Source organism: Panthera uncia, chromosome D4, assembly GCF_023721935.1.
Source record: "Panthera uncia isolate 11264 chromosome D4, Puncia_PCG_1.0, whole genome shotgun sequence".
Lineage (NCBI taxonomy): Eukaryota > Metazoa > Chordata > Mammalia > Carnivora > Felidae > Panthera > Panthera uncia.
Window position 1 is genome coordinate 41,203,862 of NC_064807.1, and position 20,132 is coordinate 41,223,993.

Sequence of the window (20,132 nt, forward strand, 5' to 3'; positions counted from 1 at the left end):
GCTTTCTATCCCCTAGAGATCCTCTTAACCTTTTAAACTTTAATTTCTTCAACAATAAACAGCATCAAGAATAGTAAGCATATTAAATTATTTATGGATTATAATGTACTTGTAAAGTGTATAAGGGAATGTATGATTAAATATTTTTATAGGCCAGAATCTTGCAAAAAATTCTGATCCATTTCAGCTTTTTGGACTCTAAGGGGAAAGAAATTGTCAAGAAAAGGGCCTGTCTGAAGAGTACTCTGAACGATTGTTACTGCTAATAAAGTTACTAATTCCAGATGCTAAACCAAAGCAGATGAATTAATTTGTTATATTACCTAATTTACTCACTTGAGACTTTTTTGACTCACTCTACTGTTATTAATATTATTATTATTATTTTGGCAAGCTACTGATGGCCTGGGGCCTAGAACTAACAATGGCTACAGGGCTGTCTTTGTGTCCTTTATTCTGCGTCCACAACTGAGTGGGCTTACTGATGTTGAATAAGTGAACTCCAATCAGCCATCAAAGAAAATAGGAAGTAGGAGATGCGTATTTGGAATAAGAACCAAGGAATAAAAGAGTCTGTGCCAATTTCTGGAGTAGAGCTGGTCTAGATGATTTGTTCTGGGCCTTTTTGATTCTATTCCACCTGCTGCTGGGAAGGATGGATATTTTCAGAGAAAGATAGAGTTTGCCTCAGTATCTAGAGTTACATCAGATCAAGCCAGAACAACTTCTGAATAGGAGTGTACCTGTGTAAACTGCATGGCAGAGCAAAGTGGAGAACACAGGAGAGCAGTTAGTCTATTTTTACAGAGGCAAAAAAGAGGGGAGACGTGAGAGGAGACAAGAGAAGAGAGATTAAGACAGTGCCTTCTTTCATGTACGAATAGGCTCAGAGCCTTATATCTGTGAAGGAAGATCCCAAGACATGACACTCAAAGAAAATATACCACACCCTTGGCACTAATGGTCAGAAATTTATCCTCTGTCCTAACCACACACTATCATTCTTCCTGTACCTTGAGCAGTGTAAGGGGAACTATAAGTTTTGCTTTGTCAACACTTGATCAATGTTCATGAGATTCTCAAATATTTGAAATTTGTAAATTCTTTTTTTAATATTTTGAAATTGAGGTATAATTTGATATTTGTAAGTTATTTAACATTTTAAATATCTTACTAATATTTAATTTGTTAGTATTATTTTCCTACAAAAAGATTAATTTGTATTGATTGGGTAAAAGCTGATTAGTATTATTAAAGCATACAAATAAGAGAGAAAGTAGTTAAATAATCTTTTAACTGACTCTGTATGCTGTTGGGCAGACCTTCATTTATCCTAGCTTCAAATGTCTCTAGAAAGTTTAGCTCTTGTCTCCAGATTTTGCTTTTTCCTTTTCTACCTGAACTCAATCATGAAAGCAGCAACACAGCACAGGTAGGTCACTATAAGGCCCACTCTGATCCCTTCATTGTTCCTTAAAGGCTGTCAGGTTCCTACTATCTCTTCCCTTCTAGACTGATGCTCTCGACTGTGGAAAGGACATTGGACATACTCCCTGGTGTAAAGGTAATTGAGAGGGAAAGTACAGATTTGTTTCCTGAAATTCTTTATAAATCATAAAGGCAACCCTTCCTTTGTAACAATTGCTTAGACTTTGGCTGTAAAGTGAAATGGGTTATTTGAAGTATCTACAATAATACAGTGGTACAATCCCTGATAGGACATAAAATGTATATTGAGTATATTATGTCAGAGTGGTTTGGAGGATCTTGTTTTTATGACAAAGTATGTGTCTGAGAAAAAGCATTTAGAGAAGTTTTTCAAACCTTATTAAATTTTAAACTTAAAAAAAATTGAAGTATAACATACATACAGAAAAGGACTCTGGCGTCTTTTGTGTAGTTAAATTTCTTTCCGTGAGGCAAGGCCAGCTAATGGAAGATTCCCCCAATCTTAAGTTGGGTGAGCAAACCTAAAGACCTAGTGTATTAGCTACATAATTTTGAGCTTGGGAATTTTGCAAACTCCCAAATTTGAGCAAAAAACTTGGGGATTTTTGCTTTATTATAAGATTTATTACTACCTCACTACTAGCCCTACTAAAAAACCCAAATATTGTGATTCTTAGGTCACTTTCCCAGTGTCATCAACAAATATACATATGGATTTTTTATGTAAATCAGTTATCACAAATTGAATTATCCCTTTTGTCACAATTTTAAGTTAGGAGTTTCATCACCAAGTAAGTTTATGAATACTGGAGGAATACCATTGTGAAACATATGTGACTCTGTATGAAACCACTTATATACATGCCATATACTGTCTCACTTTTAATAAACTCTAGTTTTAAATTTATTTAATTCATGTTGCCTTGAGTTAAAAAAATTTTTAAGTTATCTATCATGGCTTCAGAACATGTCTTCTATTTTATCACACTCTGTCGAAGGTCTTCAGTTATCCCCAGTTGCCTACAGGAACAAGCGCACCTTCCTTAATCTGGTGTTCAGGAGTCTTTACATTCTGTCTGTTGTCTTACTGCTTGACTGTCTCTTGCTATTCCTTCTGCCTCCTCCTCCCCTGTTGGCAGCAGTAGATGCTAATTTATACTAGTGGGACTATATCAGTTAAACTTAATGAACTCTCAATGAAAGACTCTTGGTTTTTCCTTTTTTTCTTTCAAATGTATATATTGAGTTCAGTTGGGTTGATATATCTTATGCTCCCTGTCTCTTCTTATAATAGTACAAAATGTTTTCATGTGTCTGCCACCTTCAGAATGACTTTTTGTTTCCATTCAATTCTTATAATAGTATTATGGCTCAGTTCAGGTCCTTTCTTTTTCGTAAAGCCCTCTAATATAGCTAAGCTTAAAGTGTTTTCACCCGCCTTAGGAATTTTAGCATGCTTTTCCTATATTACACTGGCCAATAATACATACTGCCTTTTTAATATCAATTGTAGTTTTATATTGATATTTGATTATATTATTTCATTTTCCATTTGTTTATATCTTGTTTCTGGAATATTAAAATCACTTGAGGGCAAGTATTATATCATATGTAGTCTTTATAGATATGTATATGCATGTGTGTATATTTACACAGACATGATTGTTTTATTGATTGTTAATAAGTTTGGATCTATTTTTTGAAACAGCTTTACAATGAGTTACATATTTGCTTTGAAACCACAAAATCAAGTGAAGCTATGCTCCGGCAAAGTGTTGTTAGTCTTCAAGATCAGCTATTTCAAAAAGAGCAAGAAAATGCTAAATTAAAAGAAAAGCTTCAGGAATCACAAGGAGCACCCTATCCTTTACCTCAAGAAAGTGATTCAGAGCACTCAGAACAGGTGAGAGACATTTTCTAAAAATGTTACCCAGTACAATATCAAATTTTCTCCTACAATTGACTAAAGCACATTTAAATAAATTTATATATATCAGAATGTAAGTGTTGGAAGATGGTTTTATATTGTGCTATTTTTTGTACTCTTTGTTGACATCAATGTTATGTACAATATGGATTCATATAGAAATGCATATAGAGATATAGGGTGGGGTGCCTGGGTCACTCAGTTGGTTAAGCATCTGACTTCAGCTCAGGTCATGATCTCATGGTTTGTGGGTTTGAGCCCCATGTCGGGCTCTGTGCGGACTGCTCACAGCCTATAGCCTGCCATGGATTCTGTGTCTCCCTCTCTCTCTGCACCCCCCCCACCTATGCTCTGTCTGTCTCTCTCTTTCTCTCTCTCAAAAATAAATAAACATTAAAATAAATATAGGGTATAACTGGCATAGTTATGATGATGAAACACTTGAGTGAAATATAATAACGAACAGCAAATTAATAGGTCATGCCCATTTTGAGACTTTTAAATTGAATGAGGAAATGGAATGGAAAGAGTATAAATTGGAAGTCTCATAAAGTAGTTGCATAATGCCTGGTATATGATACTTACTACCATTTAGTCCCAATTTTGCCACTATCTTGATGTATGTTTTTGGACAGGACCTTTCTACCTACTTCCTGGTGCAATTCCAGCTTCTGAGGTAGTGCAAATGTAAAGATAAATATGCAGGTTCAGGAGTCAGGTAAACCTGGGATCAGATTACAGCCCTGCCTGTGAGCTTTGTGAACCTGAGCAAGTTTCCTAACCCTTTAGCCAAAGTTTCCTCATGAACAATATCATAGAGTTTTGTAAGCATTAATGAGAGAATGCATATCAAGTGCACAGTTTGGCACATAGAAATGTTCAGTGATATCTCTTTAAGATAATCTTAAAGGTAACTTTCAGCTCTAAATATATAGTGTAAGGGGGTGCTTGGGAGGCTCAGTTGATTGAGTGTCTGACCCTTGATTTTGGCTCAGGTCATGACCCCAGGGTCCTGGGATCAAGTGTCATGCAGGCTCTGGGCTGAGCATGGAGCCTGCTTAAGATTCATATTCTCAATCTCTCTCTCTCTCTCTCTCTCTCTCCCTCTCTCCCTCTCCCTCTCCCTCTCCCTCTCCCTCTCCCTCTCCCTCTCCCTCTCCCTTTCTCCCTCTGCCCCTTTCCCCTGCTCATGTGCTCTCTCTCTCAAACTAAAAGAAAAAAATTCAAAATATGTATATGTATTGAAAGAAAATAATCTCATTCCTGTAAGTTTATTTAAGTGCTAAGGCACCTGGCATTTCTTTACATTTTACAATGTATTAATTTAGTTCAGAAATGGAATTAACACAAACATATAATTGAGTACTTAAATGGTTATTAATGATCCTTTAACAGTAATTTTTGAATCTAGCTTATTTTGTCTTGCTAACAATTCAACCTTAAGGCAACAGGTTTTTTTTGTTTTTTTTTTTGTTTTTTTTTTAATTTTTTTTAACGTTTATTTATTTTTGAGACAGAGAGAGACAGAGCATGAACAGGGGAGGGGCAGAGAGAGAGGGAGACACAAGTTCTGAAACAGGCTCCAGGCTCTGAACTGTCAGCACAGAGCCCGACGCGGGGCTCGAACTCACGGACCGTGAGATCATGACCTGAGCCGAAGTCGGACGCTTAACCGACCAAGCCACCCAGGCGCCCCAAGGCAACAGTTTTTAATATAATATAATATAATATAATATAATATAATATAACATAATATAATTTTTTAAAGTTTATTTATTTTGAGAGAGAGAAAGAGCATGAGCGGGGGAGAGGGGCAGAGGGAGAAGGAGAGAAAATCTCAAGCAGGCTCCATGCTGTCAGCATGGAGCCCGACTTGGGGCTCAATCATGACCTGAGATCATGACCTGAACTGAAATAGAGAGCCAGACACTTAACTGACTGAGCCACCCAACCACCAAGACAGCAGTTTTTAAATTTGTATTGCATTATATTACATTTTTTGGATAACAGGTGCACAGAATTAATCATAAAATTTGTATCATGACATAGTATTATGTTACACACATAGGCCTATTTTAGTTATTTTAATTTACTTGTTTGTTTATTACAATAAATGGCCTTTGTCCCATCAACTAATCCAAGAATAGAAGATGATTAATGACTTACATCTACTTGTATGCTCCTGCCCTATCTGGTACCCTGATTCTCTCACCAAAGTTAACCACTAAACTGTTAATATTTATTTATTTTGAGAGAGAGCAGGGAAGGGCAGAGAGAGAAAGGGAGAGAGAATCCCAAGCAGGCTCTGCACTAACAGCACGAAGCCCGATGTGGGGCTCACTCTCACAAACCATGAGATCATGACCTGAGCCAAAATCAAGAGTTTGACGCTCAACCAACTGAGCCACCCAGGCACTCCTCATTCTGATTATTTTGGTTTTATCGCCTTAAAATTATGAGGAAGTAATATGTTGTTTAGTTTTATAATTTATAAAAATACCATAATGTGTTGTTGCCTGGGGTTTGGCAGTTTTGATTTATCATTATGTTATTAAGATTCACTTATGTTGTTTGGCTTAGCTGTTTATTTTTGCTCATTTAAAATTTTCCGTTTTATGTGATTATATCATAAGTATTTATACATTCATTTCTAGATAAGTATTTGGGTTATTTAGGTGGAATATATATCCAGGAATGGAAATCCTGGGTTTAGAGTATAAAAATGCTTTCACAAAATACTTATTTTTCAAAGTGGTTTTCATAAATTTTACTCCACCAACAATATGTAAGAGATCTGTTGATTCCCATCCTCCTTAACACTTGGTATTGTCACACTTCTTAGTTTGTTGGCAACTAATTCAAGTATGATTTTTTATTTTGATCTTAATGTGCATATCAGTGATAAAAAACATCTCTGAATGATTACTAGCCAAGTGCATGCCCTCTTCTGCAAAACTTCTATTTATGACTTTTATCCATTTTTCTGCTGGATTCTTACTGACTCATGAAAGTTATTTATGTTTATTTTTGAGACAGAGACAGAGCCTGAGCAGGGGAGGGGCAGAGAGAGAGAGGGAAACAGAATCTGAAGCAGGCTCCAGGCTCTGAGCTGTCAGCATAGAGCCCAACTCAGGGCTTAAACTCAGGAACTAGGGAGATCATAACCTGAGCCAAAGTCGGACACTTAACCAACTGAGCCACCCAGGCACCCTTAGTTTTGCTTATTTTTAAACCTTACAGTATCTTTTTTTTTGTAGCTTTCCTTTATCACATTGAGGAAGTTCCCACTATTCATAGTTTGATGAAAGCTTTTTCATGAACAGGTATTGAATGTATACAACACATCTTTTAAGATGATAGTAAGCCTTTTCTCATTTATTCTGTTAACATGGTGAATTACATTGATTGATTTCAATTAGTAATTTAATTTTGCATTCCTGAAATAAATCTAACTTTGTTGTAATGTTTTATTGTTTTTGTATATTGCTGAATTTGATTTGCTAATGTTTTGCTTTGGATTTTTACATCTATATTTATGAGGAATATTGGGCTATGGTTTTCCTTTCTTGAATGTTTCTTGTCAGATTTTTGTATCAAAGTGATGCTGGTGTCCTAATAGAAATTGCAAAATATTCCTTCTTACTAGAAGAGTTTGGGTAAGACATACTGTTTCTTGCTTAATATAAACACTGAATGCTTTCCTTCTAAGGTAAGGAACAAGTCCATTCTTTTCAGCACTGTACTGGAGATTCTAACTAGTACAAAAAAAGGCAAGAAACAAAATCACCAATTACAAATAAGAAAGTGAAACTCTTTTTATTCACAGACAACATGAACATCTGTATAGAACTCTACTGAATCTATGGTAAAGCGCTTAGAAATAGTAAGTAAATTTAGCAGTATTGCAAAATATAACATCACTTTATAACAGTTATATTTCTTAATATTAGAAAGAAATAATTAGAAATTGAAAAATTTTAAATACCATTTATAGTAACATCAAAGCCTATGTAATAATTAAGGATAAATTTAGCAAAATACACACTTGATCTATACACTGGAAAGTACAATGGACATACATACATACATACATACATACATACATATATACATAAATGGACAGCTATGCCAAATTCATGAATCAGAAGATAAAATATTGTTAAGATTCAGTTCTTCCCAAATTAATCATTCATTTTATTTCAATCACAATTCCAAGAAGCTTTCTTTTCCTTTCCTTTCCTTTCCTTTCCTTTCCTTTCCTTTCCTTTCCTCTTTTCCTTTTCTCTTTTTCTTTTCTTATTTTTTCTTTTTTCTTTTCTTTTCTTTTCTTTTCTTTTTTCTTTCCTTTCCTTTCCTTTCCTTTTCCTTTTCCTTTTCTCTTTTCCTTTTCCTTTTTTCTTTTCCTTCCCTTCCCTTCCCTTTCTTTTCTTTTTCTTTTTGAGAAATATAAGCCAGTTCTAAGATCTTCAGGGAATGGCCAAGGCCAGGGACCTAAAAGAGCAAAATCAAGTTTCATAAAGAAAAAAATTAGAGGAATTACACTATCTGATTTTTATACATATTTATCAGGCTAAAAGAAAATCAAGATAGTGTGGTATTGGCATAATTATTGACAAAATAATTAGTAGAACAGAATAGAGTCCAGAGAAATACCCACTCATATATGTCACTTTATAGTAACTCTTGAAATGAGGATAGGGTAAGTCACTTTATTCTTTTTTAAGAATGTTCTGTATATTCTTGCTTTGTTGCTTTTTTATAGAAATTTTAAAAAAAAATTCATGTTTGTTTTTGAGAGAGCATCAGTGGGAGATGGGCAGAGAGAGAGGGAGACACTGAATCCAAAGCAGGCTCCAGGCTCTGAGCTGTCCGCACAGAGCCCAACACAGAGTCTGCTGCAGGACTGAAACCCACGACTGTGAGATCATGGCCTGAGCTGAAGTTGGATGCTTAACCAACTGAGCCACCCAGGTGCTACTTATGGAAATTTTAGTATCAGCTCATCAACTTCATAAATAAGCATTTGTTTAGAAATTGTTTCTAATTTAACTTGTGATTTTCTTCTTGCCCATTTGATAACTTAGATGTGTATTGCCTCCTTTTGAAATATTTAGGAATTTCTTTTCCCTGTACAGATCTTCCTTAACTTACAATGGAGTTACATCCCCATAACCTAATTTGAAAATAATGTATGTTGAAAATGTGCTTAGGGCACCTGGGTGGCTCAGTCAGTTAAATGTCCAACTTTGGCTCAGGTGATGATCTCATGGTTCATGAGTTCGAGCCCCATGTCAGGCTCTGTGCTGAAGGCACGGAGCCTGGAGCCTGCTTCAATTTCTGTGTCTCATTCTCTCTCTGCCCTTACCCCACTCACACTTTGTCTCTCTCAAAAATAAACATTAAAAAAATTTTTAATGAAAAAGAAAATATCCTTAATATATCTAACCTACCAAACACCACAGCTTAGCCTAGCCTATGTTAAACGTACTCAGAATACTTCATTAGCCTACAGTTGGGCAAAATCATCTAGCACAAAGCCTATTTTGTAATAAAATATTGAGTATCTCAGGTAATGAATTGAATACTGCACTGAAGGTAGAAAACAGAATGGTTGTACGAGTATGGAATAGTGGTAAATGTTCTTGTGATCGATCATGTGGCTGACTGTGAACCGAGGCTCACTGTTGTTGCCCAGCATCGTGAAAGAGGATCCTACTGCAATATCACTGGCCTGGGAAGAGATCACAATTCAAAATTCAAAAATACAATTTCTATTGGGTTCACATTGCTTTCTCATTATCATAAAGTTGAAACATCATACGGCTGAACCATTGTAAGTCAGGGACAATTTATATGTGTTATTTCTATTCACTCTACTATATTGTGGTCAGAAATAGTAACTGTGTAATGTTACTGTATTTGAAACTTATTGAGACTTGTATCACCAGAATATGGTTTATGTATAGTTGCAAATAATTTGTATTCTGCAGCTTTTAGGTGGAGTGTTCCTTAAATATCAATTTTAATTATGTCGTTGTTGATAATGTTCAGATCTTCTGTCTTTAATGATTTTTGTATTTAATTTTTTATCAGTTTTTCTGTCAGTTGCTAAGAGAGAGGTGTTAGAATCTCCCAATATGATTATTGATCTTTCTATTTATCCCTTTAATTTTATTAATTTTTGCTTCACATGCTTTAAAGGTGTTTTATTTGCTGTATACAATTCCTGATTATCATGTCTTCCTGATTACTTGAACTCTTTTAATTATAATAATATTCTGTTGACTTGAAACCCAATTTTATGTTAATTGATCCTATCCAACTCTTTAATGGTTACATTTTACATGGTATACCTTTTCCCATCCTTTCTATTTCCACCTATAGGTGTCTTTATGTTAAAGTAGTAGGGTTCTGTGTTTTTTATTCATTATGACAATTTTTTTCCTTTTCATTGCAGTGTTAATTCACTTAAAGTTAATAAAATTACAGGGGCACCTGGGTGGCTCAGTCAGTAAGCATCAACTTTAGCTCAGGTCATGATCTCCCTGTTCATGGGTTTGAGCCTTGTGTCCAGCTCTGTGCTGATAGCTCAGAGCCTGGAGCCTGCTTTGGATCCCTCTCTCTGCTTCTCCCCAGCTAACACTCTGTCTCTGTCTCAAAAATAAATAAACATTAAAAAAATAAAAAAAACAAACACATACTTAAATGATTTAAAAAAATAAACTTAGGGGGCGCCTGGGTGGCTCAGTTGGTTAAGTGTCTGACTTCAGCTCAGGTCATGATCTCACAGTCTGTGAGTTCGAGCCCCACATACATATATATATGTATATATATATTTTTTTGAGATAGAGAGAGAGAGACAGTGGGAGAGGGGCAGAGAGAGATAGAGAGAGAGAGAGAGAGCGAGAATCTTAAGCAGTCTCCATGCTCATGCTCAGCACAGAGCCCGATGCAGGGCTTGATCCCAGGACTCTGGGATCATGACCTGAGCTGAAATCAAGAGGTGGACACTCAACCAACTGAGCCATCAAGGTGCCCAAACTCTATATATTTTTAAGAGCAATTTAAAAATTTCTGTTTCCTGTCATCTGGACCCTGCTGTTTCTGATAATAAGTCAGAGGGACTTTGTTTCATTGTTTACTTAAATGTGATGTTCCAGCTTTGTCTAGCTTCTTTTAAAAAAATAATTTAGTTTTAAGCATTTTAACTACTTGTCTCCAAGTATGGTTTTCATTGTAGTCAGCCAGCCTTCTTCCAGTTGCTGGGTTTCATGATTTTTGTAAAATAAATAAATTAATTAATTAATTAATAAAAATAAAATTTGTTTTTATTTATTTCAGTAAGTTGGGGAAAAGTGTTGACATTGTTTCCTCAATTATTTTTCTGACTCCTTTCTCCTCTCCATTTGAGATTCCCATTTTACTTGTATTAGACTTTTTAGTGTTGTCAGTGAGATCAGTGAGTCTCTCTTCATTTTTTCAATCTTAATATCTATGTATCTTCAAATTAGCTAATTTCTGTTAATGTAATTGACCTTAAAGTAACTGACATTTCTGTTATCCCTAATTTGCTTTTACGTCTTTCTGTGAAATATTCTTTAAATATTGTATGTTTCAGTGCTGGAATTTTCATTTGATTCATTAGTATAGTGTTTTCCTATTATTCATAGGAGTTTTCTTGTTTGTTTATATCTTGCAAACATATTTTTCCTTAGGTCCTTATTGTAATAGTTAAAATAAGTCTTTTAAAATCGTTAAATTTTAATTCCAACTTTTGGGACTCCTTGGGTTTGTTGATTAGTGGTTTTCTTTTGCTTTTGAACGTGGGTCACAATAATGTTTTCTCTGTGTCTAATAATTCGGGACTGTGTAGTGTATATTGTAACAGATATGTTATAGATACTCTGGTTTCTGTTGTACTACTTACATAAGTACTGAAGTTTTTTTGTTTTGTTTTTAATCAGAATTTAACTAGGTTCGACTTAAACTCTAAGCCCTAGTTCCCTTCAGGTTGGTGCAGTTAAATTGCTTTTATGTTCTTTTCACCTATCCGGATTGTTTAGAGGTCTGCCTAGTTGCATGAATATTTGAGGTATTAGTCATACTTTTTTCTCTTTTCTAAAATTTCCCCTTTCTGGCAACAGTGGCAGGCCTAAACTTTGTTCCTGTAAGTTTCTATTGGAATTTTAGCCTTCCGACCCAGTATGTCTTGTGGGCCACCCTCAGGTGAAAATTCATAAAAATGGGAAGATCACTCAATGGTGTTCTATTTTCCAAGGATCAATTCTTGTCCAGATTCTTCCTCTGTTGATTATTCTCTATTATCTTCAGATGGTTATTTTTATGTTTTGCTCAGTGTTTAAACAGTTATATGTAGAAGGCTTAATCTGAGAGGATCAACTCAGCCATTATTGTAAGTGAACTCCCCAGTCTTTTGACTTTGTAGAGTGTAACTTACACCTACTTAATCACTTTAATGCAATGCAAGGAACTTAATACATTATCCTTTATATCTTCACCTTTTTTTGTCTTCTTTGTCTTATATTTTGATCCTATATATATATTTTACCCTGTAAGACATTATCATTATTATCACTAAAAAATTAGTATTCATATAGAATTTTTATTCATCTGAGTGGTCTTCCTTCTTTTCTGCAGTTCTGTGTTTCTGTCAAGGATCTTTTGCCTTCTGTATTAACAATCCTCCAGTATGGGTAGATCTGAAACAGCTGAGAGGAGAAAAGTAAGGGGTGACCTCAGAAGCGTAGATGTGGGCTCAGGTCTCCTAGGGCCTTGTTAGGCCACCATAAGGATGTAGGTCTTACCCTAAGTGAGATGGAAATTCATTGGTGTGTTTCAAATAGAAATGCAGCATGGAACCTATTGGAGTGTTTCAATCAGAAGAATGATAAGATCTAACTTACAGTTTTCAAAGGATCACCCTGGCTGCAATACAGAAAAGACACTGCAGGGAAACAAGGATGAGAACTGGGGGACAAATTTAAGAGACTGCTGTGAGGGTAAAGATGAAACTCAGTGGGTACTTAGATTAAGTTGTGAGACATAGTTTGATTTTGGAAATATTCAAAGGTAGAGCCCACAAGATCTGAAGGTGCCTTAGATGTGAAGTATGGGAAGAAGGGAGGAATTAAAAATGAATCCAGGATTCCCAGGGCTAACTAACTGGGCAAACAGGTTTGCCATATTCTGAGGCAAGAAATATTATTCTAGCATTTCTCCTAGCAGGAAGGAGGACACTGAAGTTACACAAAGAGAAGTGGAAGCCCTGACTCAGGGAAATAGTAATAGGAATGGAGAGAAATGGGTGACTTGGGATTTTGCTACAACTCTGTAACATATTCTTTATCATGTCATTACTGTAACTCTTCTTGAGGATTTAGTCCACCTAGACTCATCTTTTCATTTATCCATTCTTCCATCCATCCATTTGTTATTTATTCATTCATGCATTATTCAGTTACATAGTCAGTGCTTATTAAAATTCTGTATTCTAGGTATGAGATTTAATGTGAAAGAATACAAAGAGGAATAAGATAGTCTGCTTTTATGAATCTTATAGATAGCTATGCAGACAAGAAAGTAATTATTATAAAATGTGCTATAATGGAAGCATGAGCAAACTTTGTGGAAAGAAGCTTTACAAGGAACATGTGTATGGAGAGGAAGAGAGTTGTCAAAGCTTTCACAGAGAAAGTATACTGTATGTCAGTTTGAAAATTCTTTACGAGTTTTACCTTGGTGGAAATGAATTGGCATAGGCCCTGAGAATAGTCTAGGTAAGTGCTTCTCAGATTTAAATATGCATCCAAGTCACCTGGTGGAGGGGGTTGTTAAAATAGATTCTGACGCAACAGGTCTAGACTGGGGCCTGAGAGTCAAGTTCCCAGATAAATGGTGCTGTGACAGTTTGTCCAGGCATCAGTCTTTGATTAATAAGAGACTGAGCGGACAATTGGATTATACAGTTGAGGGAAAATGGTAGGAGTATTCTTTCTTCCGTTTTTCCTATCCCTAATTTATATTTTTCAAATACTTACGATGGGACTTTTTGTGCATGATTTTTGGGGGTTACATTTAGAGTAATAGATTACAACATAAATTCTGTAGTCTGGATCCCTTGTTACCTTGGACAGGTTACTTAATTTCTCAAGTCTCAGTTTTATCACTTGTAAAATGGGTATTATAAAAGTACCTACCTCACAAGAGTTTTATGAAAATTACATGGTGGGCATTTAGAGTAATAGGTTACTAATTAGTTGTGTTACTATATAGAAAAAGCACTTCTTGTGTCATGTTAGTAAATTTGAAATGTTTTCCTATATTGGTGGTGATTTATCTTCTCTTCTTCCTGATCTCACTTATAATCGGAATTATTGGTAAGCTAACTGACAGGGTTTGCCACAGAAAAGGGCAAAGCTAATTGGTTCATATGGGATTGAAACCTGTGACCTTTGATTTCTTAGCACCCTGCTCTTAACTAGCTGAATTCTGAATGACTGCCTATTCTTATTTCAGAGTGCTTGTTTATCTTTCTCATGCAGAAGTTCTGTTTTTTTTGCCTTGGAGGAATATCTTGCAGTAGAGGACAAGAAAGAAACCTCAGCCTTACATTTACCTGTGAATGAGATTCACTTCAGGTGGCTAACAGCAGACCACAAGATTGGAGTTGTGAATTTTAACCACATGCTTGTTTATTTTTATTTTGTAGGTTTTTCACTGATGGTCTATTCCTTCCTTTCCTAAGTGGCAGAGAACTGTTTTTCTGTGTTGTTTTCCTTTATGTTCTCACTTTCTTTTCAAAAATTTTATTACTAAATCTTTGAAATCCACAGAAAGATAAATGTAATGTCTATGTACCCAACCAGTACTCTTGACGTGCTCCTCTTTGATCCCATTTTACTTATTTTCCTAATGGTAATCACTCTCATGGATATTAATTTAAAATTTTTTTAAGTCCTACCTATTAAAACTGTTTTCTTAAATAATTTATCATTTGGTATTTTTTTATTTAAACCTTAAAAATATCCTCCTCTTTGTCTACTATGCTCTGAAACTGGTTTTTTTTTTTTTTAACTTTATTTTTGTAAGATAACTCACGGCTGTTGAGTGTAGCTATACCTTTTTCCCCTTTCTCTGAACAGTCTATTGTATAGATGAACTACAATTTACTTATCCACTCTTTTTGTCAGTGAACATTTTTTTTAGCTATAGGAATTTTTACACACTGCTGCTATGAACTTTGTAGTACATGCGTCCTTACCCACATGTGCAAGACTTTCTCTAGGATATATTTCTAAGGGTGAAATAGCCTGTCATGGATATGCAAATGATCAGGCTTACAAGAAAATGCCAAATTGCTTGCCATAGTGGCTGTCTAAATTATAGGCTTCTTAGTTGCATTCTTAAAAAGGAATAAAATAGTATCTCATTCTGGTTTCAGTTTGTATTTCTTTGATTTCTAATGAGCTTGAGCATTTCACGTTTATGTTACATGATATACCTGTTTGTATCTTTTACTCATTTTTCCATTAGAATGCTTGTCTTTTTGTTGAGGTTCTTTATTTTAGATGCTAATCTTTTGTTAGTTATTATATTATTGACCATATTGTAAGGTTCTGTATTACATAAACTCCAGATCTCTGTGGCTTAAAATAATTTATTTCTTCTTTACATAGCTCTCCCATGTGAGTATTACTTGGATTTTCAACTTCTAAGCAGTGATTTAGAGATCTAGGCTCCTTACATCTTTGGGCTCCGTTAGCTTTCAGTTTGACTACTAAAGTCGTGCTGCAATCATGTCTACTCCAGCCAAAAAGAAGGGAAAAGGGGCCTAGAGAAACATATGTAGGAAGTTTTTATGAATAAGGCTTCAAAGTGGCACATATTACTTCTGCCAGCATTATTTGGCAAAGAATTGCAAAGAATATTGGGAAATATGAGCCCCCAAATATTGGGCAATAAATATGTGTCCATTTCCAAAGAGAGGAAGTGAGTTTAGAGATCAGACAGTAGTCTCAGCTTTCAGTTTTAATTGTTGCAAATATCTTCTTGCGGCTTGTCTTTTTACATGTTCTGTGGTGTCTTTTGAAAAATGGTTATTAATTTTAATATAGTTGAATACCTCATCATTTTCTCTTAGACTTTGTGTTTATTGTATCTTATTTAAGAAATCCTACCTTATCTTGACCTCAAAAGATATTTTTGTCTAAAGTGTTATAGTTTTGACTTCTACATATAAGCCTTTATGTGGAATCGATTTTTGTTTATTGTGTAAAAGATTATTCAATTTGGTTTTTGAAAAATCTAAGAATCTGTCTGTTTCAGCACTTTTTATTGTGTTAATAATCACCCCTTTTGTCAGTGATCTGCATTGCTTCCTTTGACATTTTTTATTTCATGTATAAATGGGTCTGTATTTAAGTGGGTCTGCTTTAGACTCTGTATTCATTTGCATTGGGTAATTGTTTGTAATCTCTGAAATAACACTGTGTTATAGCTTTATAATGAATATTGATATCTGATACGATAGATCTCTTCAATGTATTCTTCTTCAACTGTGCTTTGGATATTCTTGATCCTTTACTCTTCAGTATAATGTTGTAACCAGCTATCAAGTTCCCTGAAAAATGTTATGGGAATTAATTTGGGAAGAATTGACATTTTTAGCATTTTAAATCTTTTTTATCTGTAAATATGCTATGTCTACTTCAGTTTAGGACTTCTTTTTCGTTTAAACAAAGTTTTATAATATTATCCATAGTGGTCTTATATCTCTTTATTAGATATGTAATATCTACTGTCTCTTATTAGATTCTGAATGGCTTACATTTTTGTTGCTGTTTAGCTACTTGTCTTTTTGTTAGATTTTCTGTTTCTTCTGAATAGCAATGCAGTTGATTTTAAAATGTTTATCTTATATCCAGTCACCCTGTTAATTTCTTATTAATTCTAATATGTCTTATAGATCCCTCTGGGTTTTCTATGTGGATAGTCTGTAAATTATGACACTTTTTTTCCCTTAAAAATCCTAATGTGTTACTCACAGAACAAGTTACTCACAATCCAAAGTTTTACTATATATGTAGTATTTCTGTAGTTAACTCAGGCACAGAAATCATTTGTTGTAGTGACATATTTGTTCAGTGAGATTAGTTTTATTGATTTAATTAATAAAATATATATTGCCTGGTAAACAATCAGGGTTAATTAATTTAAAAGTTAAAAAAAATCCTAATGTGTTATACCAATGTTTTTACATTTTACCATACAAAAGTTCAATAGAAGCAGTAAGAGTGGGTGTACTTGTCTTGTTTTTTAATTTTAAAGGTAATATTTCATCTTGGATAAGAAAGTTAGCCATAAATTTCTTATAGATACTTTTTATCAGTTTAAGGAGCCTGATTAATATCATATATAAATGGTGGTAAATTTTATCAAATGTTTTATTTTTTATACCTGAGCCATTCCCAACCTTTCATAAGCTAATTCATTCATTTTACTGATATTTTATTTGTTTTTTAAATCTTTATTTATGAGGGTAATTGGTCTGTTATATAATTTTTGTATTGTCTTTATCTTGTTTTGCTAATAAGACTAGCCTTGTGCAATGAGTTATTAAGCTAAAGAGAGAATTAGAAAATTGACCTATAAACCTCAGAATGTAGTACCGAAACACAACATAATGGGAAATATGAAAGAGTTTAAGTGGATATGGAGGAGTGAATGAGAAGTTCAAACCATGTCTGTTTATAAAAGGTAAGGTAGAGAAGAGAGGCATGGCAATAAACTCCGGCTATATAATAGGTTTATTCAAAACTTACAGGTTGGTTTGACTTTAAATCTGCAAGCTTTTTACTGGTTCATTTTTTTGGGTTTCTCTAGCATGAGAGTATGATAATTCCATAAGAACTGATACAGGAGTTAGGGCTTTTATGATGATAAATCATATTAAAAGGCAAAATGAGATTAGTTCCAGTGAATTCAAGACAGGTAGTGGTGGCAGGTTGTATACTGAGGATACAAGGAGATGTAAGGAAAACTAGACCTTAGCCTCAGTGCTTAGCCTCTACTTCAGTCCAGAAGGTGGCAGAAGACCTAAGAAGGGAGGCCTGCTATTAGGTCCTAAGTATGCTTTCACTTTTGCACCCTACATGTGGCTCTGTGTGTGTGTAAAGGTATGCAAAGAAAATGGAGAATACATATTTTATATAGTTGGAAACATACAATATGTAAATTTGTAAACTGCTTGTTCAATTACCATTTCATTATAATAGGATTAAATGTTTAAAAACATTTTTGACTCCCTAATAATTTAACATAGGAATGTGCCTTTTTTTCCCCACCTTTCAAATGTTTATTTTAGACTCTACCATATTGGACGCAATGGTTATAAAGTTGTACAAGTCCTTGTCCTTTGAGGCTTGCGGTTAATAAGTACCATCATTCTCATGACTAATGGCCTGTGTGGCCTGGTGATACACAGGAGCCTATTAGATATGTTTATTTACTTAGTAGGTTACTTATTTATTTTTGGTAACATTTTAGGCATGTACAACCAACTACCCTAGGCTACGACATTTTGTGTTTTCTTTTAATTCAAATATAGTTGAGACACAGTGTTACATGTTGTACAGGTGTACAACATAGTGATACAACATCTCTATATGTTATGCTATGCTCACCACAAGTGTAGCTACCATCTCTCACCAGACAATGCTGTTAAATTATCATTGACTAGTTTCCCTGTGATGTGTCTTTTATTCCCATGACATATTCATTGCAAAACTGGAAGCCTGTTTCTCCCACTCCCCTAAGTGATTAGTATTTAAATTTCAACAATGCTTATTGAATGAACACATGACAAAATGTATATCCTACTCCAAACCAATTTAGGCTATCTCACAATGATCAAGTATTCTTTGACAACAATTACTGTAAGTAAGAGATAGGAGCATTAGGGAATCAGCTTTCACAAGGGATTATTTAATTGTGATGTGGAATACTTACACTTGGACTAAAAGTTTCTGTTGTCTTTTTAGCAGTGCTGAATTGACTTGGTAGAATTTGCCATTGCAGCAAAGGAGAAAAAGATGTCAGTATTAGTTAGCTTTGTTTTCTTGCCAGTCAGAAGGGCTAGTATTGATAGTGGCTAAATGTCATCAGCTAAAGTATTTTAATTTCTCAGTTGGTAGAGAGGAGATTGGATTGTACTACCTTAACTTAGGCTCAGAATGCTGTTAAGCCTTGTCATACTGTAGTTGGGATGTATGTTAGCATTAATGATTAATTAGCTTTTTATGATTTTTACTTTATTATTGTTTCAGTTATACTTTTTTCCTCCTCATTTTTAACATGGAAGATGATCAGTTTCGTACTTTCTTTGGGAGGCTTACTGTTACAGCCTCAAAATAATTTTTAATGTATTAGGATAAAATGCCATTTATAATGTACTTTAAAATCATGTTTCTCACCATCTTATTTCACACTTAACTAATTTAGAATTTATATATAAACACATTTTGAAAAGCTGACTTATTCCACAGCATTATTTTAAGTGAAAACTGCTTTGACTTAACTATACTCAATGTTTATACGTATATATTTTATAAACTTTTTTTAACGTTTATTTATTTTTGAGAGAGAGAGAGAGGGTGAGAGAGAGTGTGAGCGGGGGAGAGGTAGAGAGCGAGCTAGGGAGACACAATCTGAAGCAGGCTCCAGGCCCTGAGCTGTCACCACAGAGCCCGATGTGGGGCTTGTACTTACACGAGCTGCAAGATCTTAACCTGAGCTGAAGTCGGAAGTTTGACTGAGGCACCTAGGCGCCCTTCATTGTTTATATTTTTAATTCATTTGTGTATATAGACATAGCCACAGAAATGTATGAGAAATGATCTCTCAACAGTTTCATATTTAATCAACCTTCAGGAGAAAATAAGTCAACAATAAAATAATGCTTATGTCATGATTTTTAACCTTGATAAATGAAGAACTTTTTAAATTTAAAATAAAAAAATTGAAGTATTTATCTTTCATAAGTCTTAACTGCAAACTTTTTTTTCTAAAGCTCTCTCTGCATTCTAATCACAAAATTTGAACTTGTTACAATCATGCAACTTCAATACCCTGCATGAAAAATCAACTATTTTTTCTTAGAAGTGGGGGCGGGGGCGACTTCAATAGATATACTGGTATTTTAAGCCTGCTTTAAGTTCCAAGCAGAATCAAACAGCCCAAGATATTAAAATCTAGAAATTTAGCATATATAATGGAAACTGCAACTCACCTTTAACTACTCTATAGTGGCACTTCTCTTGCTGCTATCATAAAACTTAAGAATGTTTTAGTGATTTTTTTTCCTACTATTATTCAAAATTACATTACCCTTACTGAAATCTGAATGGCTTTTAGTGGATTAATTAAACTGTAGCTGGTTTGCCATCTGGGTGCAGCTTGTTTGGCTGCCTTTTCACAGAAAGATTTCTCATGGAATAAAGACTATTTTTTTGTTAGAATACAGCTGCGAGGCTTCACTTTCTAAGAAACAAATAGTTTATGCTTTCTTAGATGAGATTCGTGATGAAACTCAATTTGTAAAATAAAAAACCCTATTATTGCCTTTCTTTTTAAAGTTTATTATGGATACTACATTACACTACAAGATTTTTTTATATTCTGTGTAAATTTGTAAAAAATATATTTTGTGTCTTGATAACTTGTAATGTTAGGTAGATCC

At 34.4% G+C, this 20,132-nt stretch overlaps 1 protein-coding gene across 4 annotated transcripts in view; it reads left to right on the forward strand.

Annotated features, from left to right (window-relative positions):
- The window catches only part of CNTLN (centlein), a 323,473-nt gene that overhangs the window by 140,034 nt on the left and 163,307 nt on the right, over positions 1-20,132 (forward strand). For all 4 annotated transcript variants that reach the window (XR_007455010.1, XM_049618615.1, XM_049618453.1 and 1 more), the window contains exon 8: positions 3,158-3,352. Coding sequence is in view for 3 of the 4 variants with exons in the window: in XM_049618615.1 (XP_049474572.1) it covers positions 3,158-3,352 (195 nt within the window). In the remaining variant the exon portion in view is untranslated. The remainder of the gene's footprint in view (positions 1-3,157; positions 3,353-20,132) is intronic.